The 27734-nt window shown below is 41.0% G+C and overlaps 1 protein-coding gene across 3 annotated transcripts in view; it reads right to left on the reverse strand.

The window, feature by feature from the left end:
• The window catches only part of TAF4B (TATA-box binding protein associated factor 4b), a 176607-nt gene that overhangs the window by 88752 nt on the left and 60121 nt on the right, over nucleotides 1–27734 (reverse strand). For all 3 annotated transcript variants that reach the window (XR_012157235.1, XR_012157234.1, XM_073331341.1), the window contains exons 12-13: nucleotides 21220–21345; nucleotides 19965–20021 (exon numbers count right to left, since the gene is read on the reverse strand). Coding sequence is in view for 1 of the 3 variants with exons in the window: in XM_073331341.1 (XP_073187442.1) it covers nucleotides 19965–20021; nucleotides 21220–21345 (183 nt within the window). In the remaining 2 variants the exon portion in view is untranslated. The remainder of the gene's footprint in view (nucleotides 1–19964; nucleotides 20022–21219; nucleotides 21346–27734) is intronic.

The following is a 27734-nucleotide window of genomic DNA, read 5'->3' on the forward strand; positions in this document are numbered from 1 at the left end:
AACAGAAAGGACCCCAGTAGTTTCACCATAGCTGAGATTGCCATGGCTGGACACAACTGTACCCATGATGATAAGCATACTTCAGGTGTTATATATGTCAGACACTGAGGACAGTTCACATATGCACCCCTGTATAGACTCAGTGTCTGCCATGAGGAAGCAGAGGGTGCTTGCTCAGGGCACAGGCACTGCTAGCTAGAAATCACCATCAAGGGCTTGAGAGGTGCATAAGCACTGGAAGTGGAGCACGCATAGAGAGACACTACTCAAAGAAGAAATTAGGCTTATGGTTCTTTATGTACAAAGGCAGAAAGCTGTGTTTAAAATGCAATCCCTGGTTGGTTGGAGTTTTTGTTTTTGTTTTTTTAAATACATTAAAAAACTTAAATTTTGTTTACCCTAAAAGCCTTTGGCAGCTTATCACTTTCATTTTGAAAAAAGTGATGTGTCACAAATTCAATGTTCCTGCCCTAGCACTTAAGGCGGAAGATCAATATGCTTAGACCCCTTTTCCCCAGCAAAACACAGACTTGACATTCCTAATGTTACTAAGGTTACAGTTTAAAACCCCAAGTCATTCACACAATGTACGAAGAGACTAATCCAAATTTTAAAAAGATTTTTTGCAGCTCACCTTATCTGCTCAGAGAAGTTAAACAATGTTTCTACAGCATTAGCTACCATTATCACACTTACATATTTTTTATTTCTATTTTCTTGTTAAATGTAATAGTTTGTTCTTCAGAACTTGCATTTTGCATGCTTTGTTTCCATTTTTTAGTAGTGTAGACTAACTTTTCAAGTGTTTAAGGAAGTGGGTAACCTATGTTAGCAGCAAAGTTTTTCAATTTCTTAAGTTACCTACAGCTGCCTTATATAAAAACTTAATATTTGTGATGTGTGTTTTGGAAAGAACAATTTTTAAAAATAAAGAGGTAGATGTAGAAAATACTTTCTGAAGTCAAGAATAACTTACTCTAAGCTGGAGAGGAAAAAAACAATTTAGATCAAAGTAACTAAATTGGACCTTCACTTAGAAGTTCAGCCAAACCTCAAGGTTTAAAAATATTCAATAATTTTCATTTTTATTTGAAGTTTAACCACTTCCTGGATTCATTAGAAGCAATTAAAAGCCAAGGTTCTTTGACAGTCAGCTGTTGGATTTTCAAGCCCAAGTTTCTAGACCTAGGGTGTTCCAAAAACATCCAAATTTGTGGGCAATAATCTGAGCTGAATTTCACAGAATTGTATATCCCTTGTTTTAACCACATTCCTATCAATACATTTTTGTACCAGTGTTTTTCATACCGAGGTGCCACACTGTACTTCACAAACTCCAAGAGCATGGTTTTTAGTTTTATGGCTGTTACAATACAGCAAAAAGACAGGTAAGTGCAGATAGACCAGTATATAGTTGCTTTCATCAACAGATAGCCAGTTAAAAGCAATGGACCTTATTTCCAAAGATGGTGCCTAAAGTCAGGGAGTCCAAGATGCTGATCCTAATTGAGATTTGTGTGGGTGCACCTCTGCACAGCTCATTGCAGGATCAAAGCCTTAGTTTATAGTTCGGCCCTCCAATAAGTGGCCAGATTTTCAAAGGTGTTTCTGTTTTAAAGTCAAATAATAGTGGACATAAGCTGATGACCACAAGACAAGCAGGAACTGAGTCTCACAGCAACAGAAAAATGTATTGACCCTTCTCACAGATTTAAGATTATTAAATTTGGACAAAATAAGTGGGCTGCCAACTTTTACCTTGATAGGCAGCCATGGTAATGATAAAACAAGAGCCAGTGACACAAAGTATGACTGAAACTGATACTGATTTAACTGAGAGCCAGTCAAAGGTGATGTGATCACCCAACTGGCTACTGGTGAAAACAGAGGCTGCTGAATTCTGTACAGTGCATTAACTCTTTAGTGGAATTTACTCCATGGAGTTGAGAAGAGACATTTATCAATTATCCCAAGAGACAGATACACCTTTTGCCAGCTTGGCCGATAGTCACACCTCCCTACACCAGCTAATCTCCCTTCACTTTGGCTGGAGGGATTGGGAATTCCCTGAGAGGGAGGGCAGGTGCTGCTATTATTGCCCCGTTACTGTTGGGAAAGCAGGTTCAGCAGAAGGTGAATTTCTTTAACATGGTGAATTGATGCATCCTTGGCTACCCAACCTCTCCCAGCACCACTTTCTAAAGCCAATTGTTGCGGGGCCCACCCATATATGAAAAGGGGAGTTGAGATGCTTTCTGCCACTTCATCCATCTACACTCGGTCCACAACACATCTTCCACCATGGGACCAACAAAACCAGGCCAGGATTTGAAGAACAAGTCTCATTCTGGCTATTTTCTGGAAGTGACAAAGTTGTGTTCTAGTACAAAGAAACACCAATTGTGAAATACAATGCCAAATGTGAACTTCCAGTATAAACACCCATAATCCTTGTAAGGGACTGAAGGAAATATTAATGAAGAGCACCATGCTAGCAGCCCAGCTTAACATACTGGTGAGTCAATTAAAAAGATCTGATTGAAATGTATTTAGTTTTTATAAATGTACAATACTTGTGACAGCAGTGAAAGCAGAATGGGAACAGGAGGTCTCATGAGACATTAGGCAGGAAGATGGTATCGAGACATGCCAGTGAACAATCGCTAGTTTATTATTCCTGTGATACAGTGGTCAGGAACAATGTCAGAAAAACATCTGAGTTAGATTTTTCTTTTCAAACAGATATTTTTGTAGTATATCCTTGAGTTATCAGAAAAGTGAAGGAAGGGGAGAAATGGAACAGGGTTTACAGTGCAGCATAAAGCAGAGTAAGAACTCCTCTTGGGTAGTGAAGACTCAGAAGTAGTGTATGTGGAAGCTACAGAAGGAGCTGGTGCTTGGCTGAAGGATTTCTTAGACTACCAGACTTTCACAAGGAATGGTTAGAAGTCAACAGCTCTGAATGAGGAAGAGGCAGTGTCTCAACTAACCCACTCCTCCCAAATCCACTTCTTAAGAGATGCCCTCTAATCTCATTCTCCACTACCTTCCCTGTCCTCCTGCCTCTTCTAAATACATCCCAGACCCCTCTCAAAATACAGACATCATGCCATGCTAATCTTTTGAAGTGTCTTTAAATCTTTTAAAAGGCAGGAAGTTGCATTTAGTATTTCAAATATTTTCCACGGACCCTCTATTTTTCTATCAATAGAACCTCTTCCTATCCCATTTAAATTAAAATGAGGGCTTGTGCCCTTACTCAGTGCCACACCCTGAACACTTATACATTGTTTTCTAGGCTATGGAGGATATGAACTCCTTTCAAATTATCTCTTCATCTTGTTGTATCCCATTACCAGGAAATGGATAATGCACCACCACAATAATGTCCACAACAGCCACCAAAACTAGCAAGCTCCCTCTCCTATCCTGACCTACGCTTCAGCCACTGACATAGAAGATGCTGCTGCCATTATGCCACTCCACGAAGAATGAGGATTTTGTAAATGCTACTCAAAATTTATGTCTCAAAACAGCATAAAGGGAGCAGCCTTTGGACCAGAAGCAAACCACAGCGTTCATGCACATTTTCCTCCCTTGGAGCTTTACTTTCACTCTAAGAATTACAGTACAAAGATTTCTAAAATCCTGTACACAAAGATCAAATTGCTGTGAAAGCATCTCACAAGTTGCAAAATAGTCTTTGTTGCTGCTGGCCTTTTTAATAATAAAACTGGGTTTTAAAGTCTGGTCTTGCAGCAGTCAGGAACTTCTAGGGTGACAATAACCATTTTAGTTAATCTGACCTGCAGCACAAATAAAAAAAGGTACTTTTTTTAGTCCTTCCTTATAGTGAAATGGCATTTGCAGTATAGCTGTAATCACATAAAATGAAAGCTTTTAAAATTGACCTCTCTCTTCTCCACTCAGTTTCTCTACTAATAAAAATATTACCTTTCCAGCTCATGGAAATTATTTTTCTCACTCTTGTGAAGTCTTATTCTCCACTTTTCAGTAAAATATGCAAAACCTCTATCCAATATTAAACTGACTACATTTCTATTGACAATACCTTTTAAAAATAAAGTTTAACGTATGAAAAGACCAGCAATATTTCAGCTATGAGACTCCAGACTGGTGAAAAAGCAATTTAGGTTGCTAAGCAAAGCATTCCCAAGATTGAGATCTTTGGTCACAGTGGTGATTAGAGCAGGTTGCTTACCAGTGGTCTCCCATCAGTCCTAGATCTGCTAGCCACAGTTAGATGCCTGACCAAGGAGACAATTTTTTCTCTTTGTTATTACCCAACAGGTTGGTTTGTTGGTTTTGGCAATTACAGAAAGCAAAAAGGAAATATATTACTCATCTCATAAGCAAAAAAGCAGGGCCATTGGTTTCCAGAGGCAGATACCATCATTGTCCCATTGGGCAGGATAACCAGAGTAGTATGAAGTCATTTCCTTAAACCTGACAAAAGGAAATGGCTCTTCATGAAGCTTCCAGCCTGCACCCACTAAACAGAACTCAGTAACTGCTTCAAGTCACACTGCCTTCCAAGCAACATATCCAGGGTCTTATGAGCATGAGTTTAATTGTTTAATAATTCAGACAAGATGGTCTGAGGTGAACAGTTGCCTTTGAAGTACTTCATAATGGGACTAATCAGAGCCCTATTTCACACTGGGTGAACGTGGATAGTTATGTGCTAAGGAAAAACAGTTTGTTGTAGTGTTCATGAAAATCTATCTGGGAAACTGGAAGGGAAAGAAACTCCGTGTACTGTTAGTGGACTGTACTTTTAACTAACTCACAGATTGGTGTGTCATGTCTCTAGTACGTGATTTATTTTATTGAACTAGGTCATGTTGCCTCAACTGTATAAGAAAAGGAGCTATTTAACTCAATATTTATTGTGTTTACAATTACTTTGGTAGGAAGAGAACTTGCATTTTGATAATACACACACAGGTGTGACGTTATCTTGGGAAAGTGACAGGGGAAGAGGAAGACGATGTGTTTTGAGGATCCAGAGAGCAATTTTACTTTTCTCAGGAGCCCGGTTTTTCCTATGCTATCCAACATTTAGGACAGTTTTGCAGAAGAGGCAAAGTATATAAGAGGAGCAGGTGGGAAGAGCATAGGGTAGACCAGGGATTCTCAACCTTTTTTCTTTCTGAGGGCCCCCCAACCAACATGCTATAAAACATCACAGCCCACCTGTGCCACAACTGGTTTTCTACATACAAATGACAGGGCCGGAGTTAAGGGGTACGAAGCATGGCAATTGCCTGGTGCCCCATGACACAGATGCCCCCGCAAAACTACGTTGGTCAGGCTTCATGTGGTGGGGCTCTGGCTTTCTGCTCTGGGCCCAGCAAGTCTAATGCTGGCCCTGCTTGACGACCCTCTGAAACCTGCTCGTGGCCCCCCAGGGGCCCCAGATCCCTGGTTGAGAACCACTGGGGTAGACAGCAGGGTAGCAAATAGGCTTCGGTTATGGGAAGAAAAGAGGCAGCACTTTGGCAGATGGCAGGTATCCTAGCAGAAAGGTCAATCCAAATGCTCAACTCTGCATGAGTACAGCATGACAAAGTACATACAGAAAATGTGACACCCACATACCATGAAAAATACCCTTATACACAACTATGGAAGAAGAAATAGAAATGGAAAAATCAAGTGCTAAGGAACACTATGGCCACGTCTACACTACCCACCGTATCGGCAGGTCGTGATCGATCTATCGGGGATCGATTTATCTCATCTAGAGTAGACCAGATAAATCGATCCACGATCGGTCTGCTGTCGACTCCGGAACTCCACCAGGGTGAGAGGCGGAAGCGGAGTCGACGAGGGAGCGGCGGCCGTCGATCCTGCGCCGCGAGGACGCGAAGTAACTGATTCTAAGTCGATCTAAGATACGTCGACTTCAGCTACGCTATTCTCGTAGCTGAAGTTGCATATCTTAGATCGATCCCCCCCATAGTGTAGACCATGCCTATGATGTGGACTGAATAGAAGGAGCAATATAAAGAAATTAAATCTTTGAGACTAGGTAGTAAGGAGTATGCAACTGTTTGGATGCAAACAGAACAGTATGGAAAGGAAGCTATACAAGGAACAACTCTGGGCTTGGTTTGGAGTGATTTAAGAAAAATGACTGGAAATGTACAGGTGTGGGATCGACCAAGAGTGGCCCTTACATAGATGGGTTTAGTAATTAGCAAAAGAGGGATAACTTCAGCACACCAAGTTTAGAAGAACATGGGGAAAAGATAAGCTATATCAAACGATTTAAAGCATCAGAGGGAAACTGGCAGCAAAGGAAACTGGGGAGGGCTGAAAGACAAGTTAATGTATGCCCAAGGGTTATGCATGCTATTCAGCAATAAAAATACGTTCAGAGTAATAAAAGCAGTAACGTGGATGAACAAAAATACGTAGAAGGCTTGAGGAAAAAGGAGATGGCAGACAAAGGCATATGAAAGAGACAGAACAAGGTGGAGAGGACTGTTTCAGTTTACAGAATAAAGAGAAATTATAACAAAACAGGTAATCACAAAAGAGTTTACTTAAAAGATCATTTAGTTTTTCTACTAATTTAAAAAGGATTCAGTTCTCCTTTTAAGTCTTTTCCATCGCTGTACATTGGCTGTACATCTTGAAATTCTAAATTTTAACTGTCATTTTTTTTAACCTGTACTGTTTATTCTAGATACTGAAATTACTTGCATCTCTCTTTCTCTCATTCTCATTTCTTTTTATCTATATATTCTAACTTGCTTCACATAAAAGCTGAGGGATGTAAGGTGTTTAATCTCCTTTTACCTTTCATGCATCAAGTTTTCAGAAGCTTTTTACCCCTTCTCTTGAATGCTCTTCTTTATTGCCTTCTGCTCTAAGATATCTACCTACCTTCTCCATTCCCTTTTGCTGCATACCAAGCATGTTCCTATTTTAAATTTTCGTTTTACTCTGCCTCCTCATGACCTTACACCAGCTCTCAGCAAACCTAACCCATTGAGCATTGGAGTCTTTACATTTCGTTTGTTTTATAGGCAGTTTTCTGACCTGCAGGGTGAATGCCATATTTTTTCCAGCAGGAGAGGTGGAATTTTAAGATTTTGAGACTAATGTATTTGCCTATGATGCAATTTCTCCCTCTACCCCCTTACATCCTTTCTAACTGAAAGCTTTAATTAGCCATACAATTTGTTTCTACTGGCTTTTAAAATGTATTTTAAAGTTAAATACAAGAGAGCAGGCAGTATAGGGTCTGAAGAGGCTTGGTGTGTAGCTCTTTAAAAAACTATTACATAAAGTTGCATTAGATTATATTGTGGATTTTAAAAAAAAATATTTCACAGGCATAGGTTCAGTGGCAAAGAAGTCTAAAGTAAATACTATCTAAGATTTGCCCTACCAGGCCACATGTCTAATCCACTATCCTGACAGTGGCTATAACCAGATGTTTCAAAACAAAGTGTGAGACAGTTACACAAAAACCTGTACAGAGGGATTTTCTTGCCAAATCAGTGGTTGGCTTATGCCCCAACGTCTGAGGATTTAGATCCCTTACAGAAAAGAACTTGTCTAATCCTTTTCTGAATCCTACTAAACTCTTGGCCTCAAATATCTTTTTGTATTGAGTTCCACAGGTTGATTAGGTGTTGTGCATAAGAGTATTTCTTTATCAACTTTAATGTTGTATTTCAAAGTTACGGATGTGCCATTGTTTCCGAGTGTAAATCGGAGCACATAATTTACCTTTGCCATACTATTCATACTGTAAACTTCTATCATGTCATCGCTATACAATTTGTCGGTGTCTTCTCACACAAGTTTCTCACTAGCTATTTGTAGCATCCATCCCTGAACTCTTATTTGTGCTATACATTTTGAGAGACGGGTGGCCAGACTGAAAACTGCATTCCATATGATGGCGTATTATAGAATGCCATAATATATTCAATACTTCTCATTCTTTTTACATTGAATATTGTTTGCTTTTGACTGCTGTTGAGTAGTCAGCAGTAGCTTGCGTTTAGCTGCCTGCAAGCCTGCAATAATGGGGAGGTCCTGTTCTTGAGAGTCTAGTTAACTTAAAAGCCAGCAATGAGTATCAGTAGTTCCTTCCAATGTGCATTACACCTTGTATGATTTTCATCTGCCATCATGCTGCCCAGTTACTTACCCTGGTTAAGTCCCTCAAGTCTTATCACATCTTGAGATAGCTAAACTGTGCTCTGCAAGTTTTGCCATCTCACTTTTTACTTCCTTTCACCAATTAAATACATTAAACATTGGTCCTAATATAGAATTTTGGGTATTTCCATTTTTAAACCTTTTGCTATGTTGAAATCTATCTATTCTTACTAATTTCTCACTCTTCACAAGTTTATAATCTACAGCAGTACACTTTACCTCCTAGCCTGTAATTACTTAGGGTATAGCTACAATGCAACAACACGCTTGTGGATGACTTGGGCTCAGGCTAAGGGGCTGTTTAATTGTGGTGTAGACATTTGGGTTCAGGCCCAAGCCCAAGGATACTCCCCCCTTATGGAGTCCCAGAACCCAGACTCCAAACTGATCCCAAACATCTACACTGCAATTAAACGGCCCCGAGCCTGCATCAGCTGACATGGGTCAATCGTGGGTGTTTAATTGCAGTGTAGACATGCCCAGAAGAGCCTGTTAAGGAAACTAAGGGTGACTTCTTGATAACCCAAAAAGACCCTAAACGATTCCCCTTCAGGCTTTTAAAAAAGGTAGGTACAACATTTGCTACCTTTCAGTCCTTCAGGAGAGCTGATTTTCATACGGTATTCCACATAGTGGCTCAGCAGCTTCATTCCTAAGCTGCTGCAGAACACTAGGATGTACACCCCCCATGTGGTTATCACTCTGTGCCAGCACCTCAGTATTTTACTGTACCTCGTCTTTATTACCTGAAATAATAGCTCTCCAACATCCTCTGTCGTACGTGCCCTGCACTGCCCTCTTATAAGAGCTTTCATTTGTTTCAAAATTAAAGTGTGAGCACTTTAATTTTTGTTTAACAGTCAAATTTGCTTCAACACGCAGATATCCGACTTCTTGGGGGGGTGGAAGAAATGCTGAAGTCCAGATCACATAACCAAATGACTAAAGCAATGGTTCAAATGACTAATGCCATAGACCAGCTGCTACTGGAAGATCAGACAGCTGGTTGACGACACAAGGAAGAAAGGAGAGCAGCAGAATACGGACCCTGGACTTCAGAAAAGCAGACTTTGAAAACCTCAGGGAAATGATGGGCAGGATCCCCTGGGAGAACAATATGAGGGGGAAAGGAGTCCAGGAGAGATGGCTGTATTTTAAAGAATCCTTATTGAGGTTACAGGGACAAACCATCCTGATGTGTAGAAAGAACAGTAAATATGGCAGGCAACCAGCTTGGCTTAACAGTGAAATCTTGTGGATCTTAAACACAAAAAAGAAGCTTACAAGAAGTGGAAGATTGGACAAATGACCATGAAGGAGTATAAAAATATTGCTCAGGGATGCTGGAGTGAAATCAGGAAGGCCAAATCACACTTGGAGTTGCAGCTAGCAAGAGATGTTAAGAGTAAAAAGAAGGGTTTCTTCAGGTATGTTAGCTACAAGAAGAAAGTCAAGGAAAGCGTGGGCCCCTTACTGAATGAGGGAGGCAACCTAGTGACAGAGGATGTGGAAAAAGCTAATGTACTCAATGATTTTTTTGCCTTTGTCTTCACGAACAAGGGCACTCCCAGACTACTGCACTGGGCAGCACAGCATGGGAAGGAGGTGACCAACCCTCTGTGGAGAAAGAAGTGGTTCGGGACTATTTAGAAAAGCTGGACATGCACAAGCCCACGGGGCCGGATGCACTGCGCCCGAGAGTGCTAAAGGAGTTGGCGGATGTGATTGCAGAGCCATTGGCTATCACCTTTGAAAACTCATGCCGATTGGGGGAGGTCCCAGATGACTGGAAAAAGGCTAATGTAGTGCCAATCTTTAAAAAAGGGAAGGAGGAGGATCTGGAGAACTACAGGCCAGTCAGCCTCACCTCAGTCCCTGAAAAAATCATGGAGCAGGTCCTCAAGCAATCAATTCTGAAGGACTTGGAGGAGAGGAAAGTGATCAGGAACAGTCAGCATGGATTCACCAAAGGCAAGTCATGTCTGACTAATCTAATTGCCTTCTATGAAGAGATAAATGGCTTTGTGGATGAGGGGAAAGCAGTGAACGTGTTGTTCCTTGACTTTAGCAAAGCTTTTGACATGGTCTCCCACAGTATTCTTGCCAGCAAGTTAAAGAAGTATGGGCTGGATGAATGGACTATAAGGTGGATAGAAAGCTGGCTAGATCATTGGGCTGAACGGGTGGTGATCAATGGCTCCATGCCTAGTTGGCAGTTGGTATCAAGCGGAGTGCCCCAAGGGTCAGTCCTGGGGCCAGTTTTGTTCAGCATCTTCCTTAATGTTCTGGAGGATGGTGTGGATTGCACCTTCAGCAAGTCTGCAGATGACACTAAACTGGAGGAGAGGTAGATATGCTGGAGGGTAGGGATAGGATACAGAGGGACCTAGACAAATTAGAGGATTGGGCCAAAAGAAATCTAATGAGGTTCAACAAGGACAAGTGCAGAGTCCTGCACTTAGGACGGAAGAATCCCATGCACGCTACAGACTAGGGACCGAATGGCTAGGCAGCAGTTCTGCAGAAAAGGACCTTGGGGTTACAGTGGATGAGAAGCTGGATAGGAGTCAACAGTGTGCAGCTGTTGCCAAGAAGGCCAATGGCATTTTGGGATATATAAGTAGGGGCACTGCCAGCAGATCGAGGGACGTGATGGTTCCCCTCTATTTCAGATTGGTGAGGCCTCATCTGGAGTACTGTGTCTAGTTTTGGGCCCCACATTACAAGAAGGATGTGGAAAAACTGGAAAATGTCCAGGGGAAGGCAACAAAAATGATTAGGGGACTGGAACACATGACTTATGAGGAGAGGCTGAGGGAACTGGGATTGTTTAGTCTGCAGAAGAGAAGAATGAGGCGGGATTTGATAGCTGCTTTCAACTACCTGAAAGGGGGTTCCAAAGAGGATGGCTCTAGACTGTTCTCAGTGGTAGCAGATGACAGAACGAGGAGTAATGGTCTCAAGTTGCAGTGGGGGAGGTTTTGGTTGGATATTAAGAAAGATTTTCACTAGGAGGGTGGTGAAGCACTGGAATGCATTACCTAGGGAGGTGGTGGAATCTCCTTCTTTGAGGTTTTTAAGGTCAGGCTTGACAAAGCCCTGGGTGGGATGATTTAGTTGGGGATTGGTCCTGCTTTGAGCAGGGGGTGGGACTAGGTGACCTCCTGACGTCCCTTCCAACTCTGATATTCTATGATTGTGATGTCTTCAACTTGTTTCCAGCTCCTATCTGCCTCTTCCACAGGTTACTACTACATAAGAGGTGGCAGTGAAGAGGAAATATGAGCTACCTTGAGGACTAGAGTCACCACTGGGAAAAGGAATGCATGGAAGAACAGAGAACTAAAAAACAGGGCAATACGTGCATGGGAAGAGGAAAACCATGGAGCAGGGAAGATAATCAGGAAACTGGGAAACCTTTTTTTTAAATGGGAGGAATGAATCTGTAGAAGGGGAACAGATAACCAGAGTATCTGTAGAGCAAGGGGTGGGGTGAGGATAAAAGGAACAGAGCTCCAGAAGGGAAGTGGAAATACAGTGAGACTAGTTTTGAAACTATGACACATGCAAATATTAGTAACTGCTAAAATAAATTAGATCTTCTCCTACCACCATTTCTCTGAAAAAGGTGCAGTAGCTGCCACAGTGATTTTAGGTTGAACCAAACAGGGTGAGGAGACAGTCCATGCAAACACAAATGCCGGAGAGATGGCCCCCGAGACACTAAAATGTGGGACATACTATTAAAAGCAGAACCCCTGAATTAAAAAAATACAGTTTCCAAGGTCCCATGGCGCACACACAAGATTTCAGAAAAGAGGTGAGAGAAAGGGAAGCTTGAAAGATGCTATTTTAGATTCAGATGCACAATGAGCACCACATACGACAAATCCGCTGGAATTTTCCGTTCACGTGCAGCTCATGCTTGCTCATCCCATATTATATTCCTACTCCTAGTACATCTATTTAAGTCATACTGGAATAGAAGGCGTTAGCGGACTAGAGACAAGTCAGCACACTGATATTTAAGAACATACGCTATCTGGGGAAGATACAAAGTTACTTGCACATAAACTTTTTTCCCCCCCCTAAAGTGAAAACTAAATAGTTAAACTAAAAAATTAAACTAGAATAGAATGGGGAGTGCCAGAAAATAACTAGAATGTTAAGGTTCAAAGAACAAGCATCACAGATTCACAAAAAGGAGGTTTATATCCCATAAGCCTGAAATAACAGATGAGAGGGAAAGCCATGAACAATTTACCCAAGCTTTGGGAATGCTATTACACAAAATACTAACATAGAAGGTTAGTAAGTATAGTAGAAAGCACAAAATTCTTGAATGGATAAAGGAATAGCTTGAGGCGTGCCCAATAGCAGTCTAGAAAGGAATGCGTACTTTCTGTAGGTGATAATTTGCTGACAGATTTGAGTGAAGCAGGGAAGTAAATAAAGATTCAAATTTAGTGTGGACTAGGTAGACAGAACAGGGGCAAATAGGTGGCTGTTAATGTACAGAAGATTGAGGAGTGAGGTTAGACCGAAAAGATCAGGGAAATTATTTATAATCTCTTTACAAAAGCATATGTCCATTGCCCAAGTCTCTGGATGCACTTACAATAAAACAGTTTTACAAAAATGTTGCAGCCAGCTGTTGGATGAGCGCTAACCCTGAATTTATATGTCTTGTGACAGGGTCGGGCCGCTTGGCTACAGGAGAGTAATAGAAGGCAGATATATTAGCCCCAGGCTAAGTAGGTCCCTTTTCCCTGTGTAAGGTAACAGGGAAGGTTCAAGAACAAACAGGAACTTTCTGGAGATGATTAAGACAGACAGGCTGATTAGAACACCTGCAGCAAATCAAGAAGCTGCTAGAATCAATTAAGGCAGGCTAATCACGGCACCTGGGTTTAAAAAGTTTGTGGTGCACGTGTAAAGAGCTGGGAGCAAGCGGTGCTAGGAGCTCAGAGTGAGAACGCATATTGTTGGAGGACTGAAGAGTCCAAGCATTATCAGACACCAGGAGGAAGGTCCTATGATGAGGATAAAGAAGGTGTTGGGAGGAGGCCATGGGGAAGTAGCCCAGGGAGTTGTAGCTGTCGCACAGCTGTTCCAGGAGGCACTCTAGACAGCCGCATTCCACAGGGTCCTGGGCTGGAACCCGGAGTAGAGGGCGGGCCCGGGATCCCCCAAACCTCCCAACTCCTGGTCAGACACTGGGTTGACGAAAATGGCCAAACTGAGGGCTGCCATGAAGCTCTAAGGTGAGCAAATCCGCCAATAAGTGCAAGACCACTGTGACAAAAAAGTTAAGACACACCCCCTCCCTCCACAATTAGCAATCCCTAGAATAATGGGCAGATGGCAGGTATAAGTTTACAGAAAGGCAGCAGGTTGGTATTATATAAAACAAAGAGGAGGCTGCAATGCAACTGTCTAGAAGGGGAGGACAGAATTGAGGGTGGTAAGAGGAGAAAAAATGGGAGGGGTAGCGTTTAATGAATGAAGAGTGCAAAGCAGAAGTATGATACATTGTTAGGGCTCTGTGATGTGTGGCTGACCCAGGGCCACCCAAGCAGCTGGCCCCGGGGACAACCACACCAACCGCTACTGGAGTGGCCGCCAGAGCAGCACCCCTCCACCCCAGCTAAGATTTAGTCAGGGGTATATAGTACAAGTCATGGACTGGTCACAGGGCCATAAATTTGTTTATGGCCCATGACCCGTCCATGACTTACTAAAAATACCCATCACTAAACTGTAGACTTATACATTGTTTATAACAGGAGACATGTCATTTATGAAATACAGACACTGTGGCCAAGATGGTCAAAAGTGACTAGCTATTTTGGAAAAAGAAAAGGAGTACTTGTGACACCTTAGAGACTAACCAATTTATTTGAGCATAAGCTTTCGTGAGCTACAGCTTACTTCATCGGATGCATAAAGTGGAAAATACAGTGAGGAGATTTATATACACAGACCACGAAAAAATGGGTGTTTATCATACACACTGTAAGGAGAGTGATCACTTAAGATAAGCTATTACCAGCAGGAAAGTGGGGTGGGGGGAGAGAAAACCTTTTGAAGTGATAATCAAGGTGGGCCATTTCTAGCATATTTCCAGGAGTTAACAAGAACGTCTGAGGAACGGGAGGTGGGGGTGGAGGGGGGGGGGGATATGATCCTCTGATAGTGTGGCTGGTGTGATTAGGCCTTATGATGGTGTCCCCTGAATAGATATATGTGGGCACAGCTGGCAAAACGGCTTTGTTGCAAGGATAGGTTCCTGGGTTAGTGGTTCTGTTGTGTGGCTGCTGGTGAGTATTTGCTTCAGGTTGGGGGGCTGTCTGTAGGCAAGGACTGGCCTGTCTCCCAAGATTTGAGAGAGCGATGGGCCGTCCTTCAGGATAGGTTGTAGATCCTTGCTAATGCGTTGGAGAGATTTTAGTTGGGCGCTGAAGGTGACGGCTAGTGGCATTCTGCTATTTTCTTTGTTGGGCCTGTCCTGTAGTAGGTGACTTCTGGGTACTCTTCTGGCTCTGTCAATCTGTTTCTTCACTTCAGCAGGTGGGTATTGTAGTTGTAAGAATGCTTGATAGAGATCTTGTAGGTGTTTGTCTCTGTCTGAGGGGTTGGAGCAAATGCATTTGTATCGTAGAGCTTGGCTGTAGACAATGGATCGTGTGGTGTGGTCAGGGTGAAAGCTGGAGGCATGTAGGTAGGAATAGCGGTCAGTAGGTTTCCGATATAGAGTGGTGTTTATGTGACCATCGCTTATTAGCACAATAGTGTCCAGGAAGTGGTCTCTTGTGTGGACTGGTCCAGGCTGAGGTTGATGGTGGGATGGAAATTGTTGAAATCATGGTGGAATTCCTCAAGGGCTTCTTTTCCATGGGTCCAAATGATGAAGATGTCATCAATATAGCGCAAGTAGAGTAGGGGCATTAGAGGACGAGAGCTGAGGAAGCGTTGTTCTAAGTCAGCCATAAAAATGTTGGCATACTGTGGGGCCATGCCATGCCCACATATCTATTCAGGGGACAGCCTCACAGGGCCTAATAACATCAGCCACACTATCAGAGGCTCGTTCACCTGCACATCTACCAATGTGATATATGCCATCGTGTGCCAGCAATGCCCCTCTGCCATGTACATTGGTCAAACTGGACAGTCTCTACGTAAAAGAATAAATGGACACAAATCAGATGTCAAGAATTATAACATTTATAAACCAGTCGGAGAACACTTCAATCTCTCTGGTCACTCGATTTCTGATCTAAAAGTGACTATTCTTCAACAAAAAAACTTTGAAAACAGACTCCAACGAGAGACTGCTAAATTGGAATTAATTTGTAAATTGGATACAATTAACTTAGGCTTGAATAGAGACTGGGAGTGGTTGAGTCATTATACAAAGTAAAACTATTTCCCCTTGTTTATTCCTCTTTCCCTCCCCCTTTCCTCAGACATTCTTGTTAACTCCTGGAAACGTGCTGGAAATGGCCCACCTTGATTATCACTTCAAAAGGTTTTCTCTCCCCCCACCCCACTCTCCTGCTGGTAATAGCTCATCTTAAGTGATCACTCTCCTTACAGTGTGTATGATAAACACTCATTTTTTCATGGTCTGTGTGTATATAAATCTCCTCACTGTATTTTCCACTTTATGCATCCGATGAAGTGAGCTGTAGCTCACGAAACCTTATGCTCAAATAAATTGGTTACTCTCTAAGGTGCCACAAGTACTCCTTTTCTTTTTGCGAATACAGACTAACACGGCTGCTACTCTGAAACCTAGCTATTTTGGGTACCCAACTTCTGTCACATTAAAAAGAGTGTGATTTTTCAGTTGGACTGGTGCTGAGTACTTCCTTAAAAAAATAGGGCTCCTTAAGGTGCCTCAAGTTAAGCATCAAAAACTGAAGTACCCAAAGTGACTGGCCATTTTGAAAGTCTTGGCCCATGTGTCTAAATTGTTTGACAAAGTCTTTTATTATGTCTCCATTTCTAAGGCTTCCAAAATCAAAGTTCTTAAGTCCAGTCCTCTACAAATGGTTTACCAACCTTTGGGAAAACTGAACCCCCCTTCAGGATGGGTTGCATGGCTAGTCTCATTTTCAAATCCCTCGTGTGTTAGAGGCTTACCACCCACGGTTTAGACCTTTAATGGAAGGAAATTGAGCTGTATTTTTTACGCCCTTCCATTTTTATTTTGTAGCTCTTCATGGTTTGATCCTTCCTCCTTTCTTCCATGCTTGGATGAGCAGTAAATAGTTAAAACACTTGACATTTAAAGAATCACTGACATCCAAGTTAGCATTCCCCTTTGAAATTTAGGGCAGTACACATCTCAGTGCTACTGTTTCAGGTTCTCTGGAAACATTGGCAAGAGCTCCCAATTTAAAAGATGTCTCTGCCTCCACAACAGTTTAAAAAAAAAAAGGTGCCCTAACTGAAAGCTGAAACTCTGGAGAACAATTGAAAGGTCTGTCTGTTCCCTGCCCCTCCTCACCCTGCTGGTCTTTTGCACCCCACTCTTCAGGAAACACTGCTTAAAAGGTTTCAGAGTAGCAGCTGTGTTAGCCTGTATCCGCAAAAAGAAAAGGAGTACTTGTGGCACCTTAGAGACTAACAAATTTATCTGAGCATAAGCTTTCGTGGGCTACAGCCCACTTCATCGGATGCATAGAATGGCACATATAGTAAGAAGATATATATATACACACACACACACAGAGAATATGAAAAGGTGGAGTAAGAGGCTAATTAAGATAAGCTATTATCAGCAGGAGAAAAAACTTTTGTAGTGATAATCAAGATGGCCCATTTAGACAGCTGAGAAGGTGGTGTGAGGATACTTAACATGGGGAAATAGTTTCAAACCCAAGTTAATGGTATCTAGTTTGTATATGAATTCAAGCTCAGAAGTTTCTCATTGGAGTCTGTTTCTGAAGCTTTTCTGTTGCAAAATTGCCACCTTTAAATCTTTTACTGAGTGGCCAGAGAGGTTGAAGTGTTCTCCTAATGGTTTTTGAGTGTTATAATTCCTGATGTCAGATTTGTGTCCATTTATTCTTTTGCATACAGACTGTCTGGTTTGGCCAATGTACATGGCAGAGGGGCATTGCTCTTCTTACTGCTTAAAAGGAATGTTGAAGGCTTCCAATGCTGCAGGGTTTTTTCCTGCAGGACACCTTCTATTACAAACTTCAGCTTTTTAATGGTTATCTGTGATCCAGAGACCTAGGAATTGCTCCTGCTGTGAACAGTTCTGGGTAGCCACCATGACTTCTCCTTATTGGAAAGACTGACCTGGAAACAACAGTATCCTTGCCCACAGCCCCACAGATGCTCATGTGTTTGGGGTCAGGCTTCACTCAGGGTTTGACAGGCAAAAAGGCTGTCTTGGAGATAATGAGCCTTTTCAAATTTTAATCCTGAATTACCACAAAAAAAACCTGTCAGTACCATAGGATATTTGTTGATTTCTCCCTGCTCTTAGATTCCATTTGTGTTTGCATAAAAAAAAATATATATATGCAAACATTCAGCCCTCTTCAAGCTTTCAGTGAAGAAGTGTCAGAACGGACCAGTTGGATTTGGGCTCAATGCAACTCTCAGCCCCAGAATGGAACTGTTAAGAGAAAAATATCCTACCTCATTAGGTTGCATTAGCAAGCTACATTTGGAATCTTATGAAGCTCTACTTAACTCATTCTTTAAAAGGACATTGAAATGATAGAGCAGCAGGCAAAGAGAATCACATACTGATGCAAAGATCTCTATTATTCAAAGGCAAACCTATCCCTGGATTCTTTTGATGGAGAGGTAATTAGAAGGAGCATTCAGTGGGGTGTACAAATTTGATGGAAATATGGGACAGATGGTACAAAGGCTGTTTAAACTAATACAAAGGAGAGGTCTAAAGGACATGAACTCAAATTAAGGAAGGGCTGAACACTAAATTCAGGTGGAGTGTCTTCTCCACCAACGTGCCTTCTTGCTGGTTTACTGATCAGTTCTCTCTCTAAAATGACTTAACAAAATATTTAGGACTAATAATGCAATCTAATTTCTTAGATTCCAATTTCCTATTGTAGTTTAGGATTTACAGGTTCTTGTACAACATTGTTTGAAGGAAAGGAGGCCAGGAACTATATAAATTTCTTACATACAGGGTACTTTAGGTTGCAATGCTGCATTAAAGTCTCCCTAAAAACCAATAAAGCACTATGTGCTAGAAGTTATCTACAAAAGATAGATAATGGAAATCAGGATGCAACCACACAAACATTTGAAGAGGTACATTTGCTGCAATCTCAGTGACATGAGAATCAATTTGGAGAGAGTATTTAGGCAACACTCCCACTTGCAAATTGTAAGCTTGACAATATTTTTAGCACAAGATGAAAAAAACCCACATAATAAAAGCAAGTTCTCCCTTCTGCCCTTCCTCCCTTCTCTCATTTTATATATTTCTCTTTCTACTTTGGTGGAAATCCAGAACATTGATTTTAGGACTATTTTACTGGATTTCCATTTGTTTTGCCTCAGCTCCTACATGAATCCAAACAATAAGGACCTTTAAAGCGTTCATAAATAACCTGCTAGTGCTGCTGGCACCTAGGAGCCAAGTGCAGCAATGTTAAGCAACAACAAATTTCATAGTTCAAAAGGCACAGTTAAAGAAAAAGGTTGCTCAGAAAAATCACTCTCATTTAGCACAAAGATCCTTAAAAATTGCATGAAATCAGTCATGTAACTATAGAAACCAATTTCTTCAGCTCTGTATCACACGTCTCACACCTCAATTGTCTTTATTATCATCTGCTGTCAGATCCTTAATCAGAAATGTGAACAGGCTTGATGATTTATTCAGCAGGGAAAAGAATCTGTAGGTCAAGTGAAAAATTTCACACACACACACACACACACACACACACACACACACGCTCCCTCCCCTCCCCCCAACCTTAGGTACTTTCATTTCATTCTGTTCCCAGTAGCTCTGGGGGCAACTCCAGTGAGATCCAATATTAAGGCTCAATTAAAATAAGCTCCAATTAGTGGAGCTTTTTTCTCTCAGGCTAGAAGAGTCAGGAAATGGATATTGGGAAATGTAAAAAGTCAGCTACTGAGAGGAGGCTGCAGACATAAATGAACTTATTTGTTGATTTCTACAGTTGCTATGCAGAGGCCTCTGGGAGTAAAAGCTTAACCAGTCTAAGCTATAAACTAAAACCCCTGCAGCGAAACATGAACTGTGTGAAACAAGGGCTCCATTCCAGAACAGAAAACTGCTGGGCCCAGAAAATTAAAAGCCAGAGGCGTTTTCCATTTAAAACTAAATCCCAGTACCGCCTCCCAGCCAAAGAATTATAAGCAGTATCAGATTTACAAAACGAACAATTACCCTGGAAAAATGTAGCCTATTGTACAGTCCCAGATGCTAAATCTCAAAGTTTCTTTTTTTTCCCCCTCTAATCCCACATTATATTCCTACTAAGTGTATGGCTGTAGTTTACAAAGAACCATTTCTAGACAGGCCTAAACTATGAAAATTAAATGGTAAAAAGAGCTCATAATTCATTGACCTCATTTAAAGTACTGCCCTTGCCTGCAGCAGTTCCTGTCCTTCCCCAAGGCCCCTGCAAATGCTATGCAACAGCAAAATAAACCCTGACCTAATTGCCAGGGGAGGGCTGCCAACCTTTCCTCAAAACACAAAGGCAAACATGGTAACTTGAAAGTCCTACCTCTTTAGCTTTCTGCTTTAATCGCAGCTGTTCTGGATCTTCTTTATTGGAACGACTCTATTAAAGGAAGAGAAAAATTTAACAAATTACTAGCATCTAAACACCGCAGCATCCGTTAAATATTTAATAAGTGACAATTTTCTCTTGTGATTGAATGTCTTAGCTCCAGGGGTGAACGCCTCAATCCAGATTGGCTTCTCCCTCCTCCCCCAAGCCTCCCTCCTCTTCATCTGGGCCTGGCTGCCTCTGTTCTAGCCTGGAGGAAGCTTAAACTGAAAATGATGCTAACGCTGTCAGTCAGGTCCAGTCTAGGCATGATGTTGTTCATGTCAGCAGCAGACACTTAAAAGGACAGGAAGTAGAGAAGAAGCAATTGTTCTTGTTTAAGTACAGTGAGATCCTTGTAAATCAAGATTCCATACCCACCCAAGTGATTCTAGAATATGGGCCCCAGACTTTTATCAGTTCTTAAAAAACAAACACACACACTTAATCAAACTGAGCCAAGACCATACAGTCACACTCAGTAGTGCAGCATTTACATGTTTTGTTTATGCTCAGCCAACAATTTTAACCAATAGAGCAGAGGCCAGAAGTGGGTCACATATTGGACTGACTGGATTGCAACACACACAGCTTGCCAAGCATCACACCTCTAGAGCACCAGCAGAAACAGTGGGGACAAACATTTTGACGAGGCACCATGTAGAATATTGACAAAGGCAAGCAAATTGGATCCAGAAACAAAGACAGAAGGTCAGATTAAGAATACAGAATAAATATGGTTTTATGTTTACCAGCAGGACTGAATGCACCAAAACATGGCCTTTAAGTAACAAGCTTTCAACTTTAAGGAATAAAGATTTATTTTTATTTCTGTATCAACAATCATCATACTATGTTTGATGAGCATATTTTGGTTTTGCATTTATTTCTGGAAGATTAGGACTCCTCACTTTTAGCGCCAAAAAAACAAATGGAGACCTAGTGGACTGGACAGTAGATATGCAGGGAGATGGCAACAGAGATTTACCCCATGGCTTGCACGTGAGCTAAACATCCATCTCTAAGAGAAGCAAAAACCCAATAAGAACACCTTTTCTGCATGGCATAGGCCATGCTAACATATACTTACATGTTATAATAGCAAAATCAGAGATTGAGAAGTTTAATATAATGAGACAGGCATCACTGAATGTCTGGTGTTCAAAAGACAGTTATTTTTTTGGGTGGCCAACAATAAGATGTTTCTTACCTTGGCTGCTCGTAAAAGCATTTCTCGTTCCTCTTCATCCTTTCTCTGTTTTTCCATGTGATCCAGTTTCTCAAGAAATCTAAGTTGTGCTCTGGTGTCACTAGATATGATATATTTATTACTCTCCTGCAAAGAAATTATTAGAGGTGGTCAAGTTTTTATACATTGCTAAAAACCTATCCTAGGTCAAATAAAAACTTATTGGAAAGAAGCTGCATTGTACAAAATTCTCTTTTTCAAAGCTGATCATTGTAAGTACTTTCCATACAATTCTGCTTACAAGAGAATCTATTTGCATGTCTCCTCTCCAATTATAGTATCTTCCTTGAGGTCTGTCTATTCATCTACTTAACAGCCATCTGCCATTAGCATCCAGTACCTCCATTTGACTCCCTATTCACTGTCTGACAAACTTAGGTTTTAGATATATGTGATTTGAAACTGCCAGTTTACACCTAAGGGGGAAAAACCACACATACAAAACATTTTCTTACTGAGCAAACTTTTTTTTTAAAAAAAGTCAAAATGTTATACAACTAGGATACATGAGATCCATTTTTACCACCTACTTAAGAAAACCATCATAGAAATAGGAACTATATTTCACGCTGCTGGCAAAATATAATAATTTAAATGTTGCAGCATTGTTTCAGCTAGTCATTCCAGAATGTGAATTAAGCCTTACTGGTATTTCCAAAGGGGATGGAAGAGGGGACTAAATTTTTTCCAGAACCAGCTAAAAGATACTTAGATTGAGAATGAGTGCACATTAGCACTGTTCATTATAGTTTTAGGAATATATTTTCACCTTGGTGGATTAACAGTTCCCATTAATGCGAACGGTAACTAGGGTACATTTGTGCGTGAAAGGGAGTATAGGTAGAGTCTGCAAATACATGGATATCTGCTTTATATCCATATGTATCTTCACAGGCAGATATCTGCAGATCATTTTTGTGGATTGCGGCTAGGATGTGGATACAAATTTCTATCCGCGCAGGGCTCTAAGTAAGGGACCTTAGTGACAGGTTTCAGAGTAGCAGCCGTGTTAGTCACAAGTACTCCTTTTCTTTTTGAGGACCCTTAGTGTACACTAATGGTAAACACCATCATTGCTCCTCTCCTTGAGTTCTTTGAATGGAACATACTTTTATCCTTTCTAGATATAAAAAGGTAAAACCTAATTTAAATATGCAGGGTATGGAAGGCTATTTTCATTATATTTTTGCTCTAATTCTTTAAATTTTATATTTAATATGCCATGTACGATCCAGAAAATATGTAGACAAGACCAAAGTGGACTTTTTCATTTGTTCTAGGTAAGTTACTTGAGTGTCTCCTCTTACTGGTGGTACACTTTTTCCTCTTATCTCAGAGAAACTGAAACCTTGGGACCTATGTCATCCTTTTCTCCTCCCTCACCACTTTAAGTTGCCACTAGCCCAGCCCAGCCCAACCCATTCCCATGTTCTTTTTTTAAAAATACTCCTACTACAGATCTGTTCTTGTCTTTTTGTCCTTTTCTCACATGGTTCCTGGAACATTCACCCCTTCTTTCCGCAGGCTGCCCCTGCCCCTAATGTTATCCCCTGTGGTGTGTTTATGATGTAGTCTTGTTAGGCAAATATTTTGGGATTGGCTTTGTATTTTAATCATCATTGTTGAGCTACAAAATCACTTGGGGCAGGATGAAGCTATACCACCATACCACATTCTTTTGTATATGGTGTCTTTCAAAAGAGTACCCCCAAATACTTTACAGCATACACAATAAGTTTATGGGGCAAGGATAAACTCAAACATGTGAGCAGTAACTGGTTTAAGTTCCATCTTTAGCATTTTAGTTTACACATTCCACAGAAAGAATCCAGTGCCAAACAACAACTTAAAATGGAAAAAGTATAGAACTAGTGGGCACAAAGATATCTTAAAATCTGCATGACTCAACCCTCTACTAATGCAGAATTCTTAACCAATAGTTTTCTCTTCCCCTTATATGCAGCTTGAGCCCCCTTCTAAGAGTTCTTTATATTATGGTATTGCCCCAGGAGCCCAATCAGAGACCAGGCTCCCACTGTGTGAGGCATCCTAGAAACACAAGGTAACAGTTCCTGCCCCCCAAAGAGCTTGCAATCAAAGTCAGAAATCCTAAGGTACACCCTTGAATCCCTTTCTCCTCTGCCCTATTCAGTTTTGCTATGGTTCTAGGTCTTGTACCATTCCCCACAGGACGTGCACTATCCTGAAAGTAAGTATTGGTATATTAGTAGAATTTGTTTTGAAGTAGCAACCTAGAATCCACCATGTTGCAGTATTGCTTTGAATGGCAGGTAAAGAGGCTGTGTGAAGTTAAAATACTTAAGACCTTTTACCAGTCTGGAATGTCAGACATGCAATCTGAAGTTCCCAAATGCAAGATTTAAAGCGTTAGTGGTGCAGGGAATAGAGATTTCTTACACCACTTCAATAGGTAACAGCATCATCCTCAACTTTCACAGAGGAAACAGGACTCCAAAATTAGGTCTTTGAAGTAAGGCAGGAACTATTTTTTCAATTGTTTAGTTTTAAATTTCAGTTAAATATGGAATATGTAAAAACTGAACATGTTAACTCAACAGATCTGCTCCCTGTGAACATTTGGCATCATATACACTTGTTTTACAGTGATAAAACTATATATTTTACTCCTGTTCATACTGCAGAACCAATACCGCTACGTGAGAGCAAGATTCTGTTCACAGTCATGGGCTAACATAATTGTTAAATTTCCAATACAGGATTAAACTGTGCCCTGAGCTACACCTGTGCAATTCCAGCAAAGACACTGAGATGCACAGGTGTAACTGAGGGTACAATCTGGTCTGCATAATCTATTATTGCATATCATAAGACAGAAAGCTGGATTCATATGTCAGGTTGAGTTTGCATGGCTGGCAGTTCAAAAAAATGTCCTTTTGTTTTAAAACTGAGCATGTTTGCCCTGGAAGTAATTGAAAGGCAAACACAGAATCCCCCCAAGTGACACTCCAAGAATGTTTTCAGACTAGAACTGCACTTTAGAATTTAAGCTTACATACATGGGATTTTTACAGTTCATCCCCCAACTGAAACCATCAATTCCCTTCCCACTTTTTTTTTTTGGCAATGCATGAAGTCTTAAAAGGGCATTGGTGCACATTAGTCTAATATGTTGGCTAAAGTGTATATAACTCTGTAAATATTTTACCTTAATTTTACATGTATCCGTATACATAAAGTTATTTCCACATACTCTAATGAAGTGTCTCTGCAGCAGCTAGATTATAGAGGATTATGAGGCATGTCTTCAGTGGGAAAATACCTGGCAGCAAGTTCAAAAGCAAGTATGACTTCCTGTTTTCTTACTCAATTACCGTGCTGTTATGAATGAATGGGAACTCTGACTAAAGCAGGTGTGGTTTAGTATGCCAACTCCTACCAAGAATTCCCCCCAAATCGGGGGAACAAAGAAAAAATAGAGACCTCTTGAGGAGTAGATAGTTCTTTCTAGCTCAGTCCAAAAACACACCAAAAAAAAGGGATCACTAAGTGGAGGGAGCATTGAACTGCACATAATAAGGGCCACCCCTGTCATTTAGGCAGAGCAGGCTGCAGAATGTTCTAATGGTTATTAGTTAAAGCCCCCTTTGAAAATGGCCACCATCTCTCCTTGTTCTCAACAGGACTAAAGCTACTGTTGCTCAGGAAAGATGGTGGCCCCATATGCCATCAAACAGCAGGGACACTCAGTCTGGTTGAGATGCTGGCCACTTTGAAAGAGCACCTCTCCATGGAATTCCCTGTAGTACACCACTGCATCCTTCTGCCTCTGCAGAGAGGCAGAGGGAAAACTGATCACTAATCCTAAACAAATACTCAAATGTAGAACATGAACAAAATTTCAGTGAGTTTTAACTGTATGGGAAGTTTGAAGAGCGTGTTCAATTACTGAGATTATTGGGCACAAAAAAGGCTGATAGTAGGTACTAAATAGCTTAAAGGACCTACTTAGTTTTAACTCCCGAACAGATTAGGAAACTTGCTGAGTACATAATGAAATTTTCTGAGAAGTTACAAGTCAGCACAGTAGTTTGGGGGAGGATACATAGAAAAAGGGTTGAACCCTTGGTTTATGCAGAAACATTCAACTTTACGGAGTTGCTAGATATGCCTCCACAATGCAGCCTAACATCTCATTTGCTTTGACTGGTGTTCCACAGTGATCCATCCATAATGACACCTAGAAGTCTCTCCCTTACACAAAGCCCATCAACATGTAGGAAAAATTTGAACCACTCTTATGTTTCAATGCAGAAAAGCACAAGAATATTTTGTCACTGTGTTGAAGAATATTTTGTCACTGTGTTGTCTAATTGCTTAAGACCATTGGGACTCTTGAAATACCTTACAATCCTTTAGCTTTGGCCAACCCGAAATCGTGTCATCTGCCTCACTATTCACAACTTCTTCCATCTCATTCAATACACTGAAAACTTTTCTTTGAAGACATAGCTTAGATACTTTACTATTAACCTCTTTCCATGTAGAAACTGACCATTTATTCCTTCTCTTGTATACCTTGACTACATGAATACCTACAACAAGAAGCTTTTGTGGCAACTATCAAAGGCTTTTTGAAATGCAGTCATATCTACTGCTCTCCTTGAGCTATTTTGTTGACTCCCTCAAAGAACTAATAACGATGGACAGGCAGGTCTACTTTTTCAGAACTTAAAGTCCATTCCAATTTCTATCAGGATGCAGAATTTGGATGGAGAGGGCCAGGAACATGCCCATACCAAAATTAAACACACACTTTGCCTAGCAATAGGCTTATTTGGGGACACAAACTCCTCTCATACAGAGTTCTTTTATTGTTTCATTCTTGTGGTCTTCCTATTGCTACAATCCATTATAAAACTGCATCATCAAATAACATCAACACCCAAGAAGATAGCTGCCAAGATTGACTCACTCCTCCTCCTTTATTGATCTGCATTAACTACCAGTTATAACAGCTGAAACAACTTCGTAACTTCATAGCGTAACTAGACTTATCTATGATTCACATGTGTTGTAATGACTACGCACAACAGAGCTAAAGTTAAAGAGGTTACGGAAGCTTCAACATCAGTTTCCTTACTTTTGAGAATATGAGAACAATAGAGCACATTTTAAGTCAGTTACTTTAATAAAAGATGCATTGAAAAAGTTGCATTAGTGACTAGCTGACAAGATGCAGAATTTCATAGTGGACTCAAATGCAGATTTTACTGTATAGACTGTTTCTTTAGAAGGACTAGAACAAAAACACTATGCATGTTGCTCTTTGTAGTATTTACTTCTCTATCCAGCAAGGGGAAGAATTACTTGCTTTTGGCCTGACTCAACTCCCAAGAGGATTTTCCCCCCATTTTCACCACTCCTATTGTACAGTATGGGTGGAAGTTATTTTACTTAAAGTGTAATCCTTGAAGAGTTACCTGGTGTATCTCATATCCTGCTGTAGATACACAGATTTGAAATCTAGCTCTTTTGCACATGCAAGCCTGAATTTGTGAATGCTCACCTGGCTGGTGGAACACATGCAAAATAGGAATGAATTCCCATGTTGCAAATTAATACCTAGCCCTAGATATCCGGCCCTAGGGGAGAAGAAGGGAAGGAGAATTACACTGGGGCCACATAAACCTACACTGTTCTTTACTTTTTATGTTTGTGATGTAAATTTATCACACTTAAAAAAAACGTATATTCCTAGTTACATTATGAAAAGCCCCAATTTTTTTTTTTTTTTTTATAGACACACGTTACAGAGGAAGTTCATACAAGAAAAACACTACCTATGCAAAAACAGGTGTCTAAAAGTCTTATTTTTCAGGGCCTGCATTTTTGCTTAAGACTATACACATGATTGTGAATTGCTACAGCCGTTTTGAGGAAATGGGACATCTGATGAAATATTATAATCTTTCTATTTTAGGGCTTGGCTACACTTACATTTTAAAGCGCTCTAACTTGCTAGCTCAGGGGTGAGAAAGGCATCCCCTTCAGCGCAGCTGTGCTCTCAGCACTCAGAGCTAATCCCCCTGGGGAGGTGGATTACCAGGAGCGCTGGGAAAGCTCTCTCCCAGCGCTCACGCGCGACCACACTCACGCTTCAAAGTGCTGCTGCAAGAGCGCTCCTGCGAAAGCGCTTTGAAGTTTCCAGTGTAGCCATGCCCTTAGCTTCTGGCAGCGATTTGACAAATCTATTGGTTCCCATTCCATTATGACAAAGGCAGTCAGAAGTCTATGTGCCACATTAAGACCGTTGTTCAGAAATTGCCCTTTGCTGTCTTTTGTCTTTACAGGATGCTAAAGGCATAGCTTTCCAATGTTTCTGCAAGCTTTCAGCATCTGCTTCACTTCATTTGTGCAAGAAAGGCTTCTAATTTCCAAGTCTTTGGTTGGGATACAGAGATGTCAAACTTTGCTGACTTCCAGAGGCTCTTCTC

The sequence above is a fragment of the Lepidochelys kempii genome, chromosome 2, assembly GCF_965140265.1.
Source record: "Lepidochelys kempii isolate rLepKem1 chromosome 2, rLepKem1.hap2, whole genome shotgun sequence".
Taxonomy (NCBI): Eukaryota; Metazoa; Chordata; order Testudines; family Cheloniidae; genus Lepidochelys; species Lepidochelys kempii.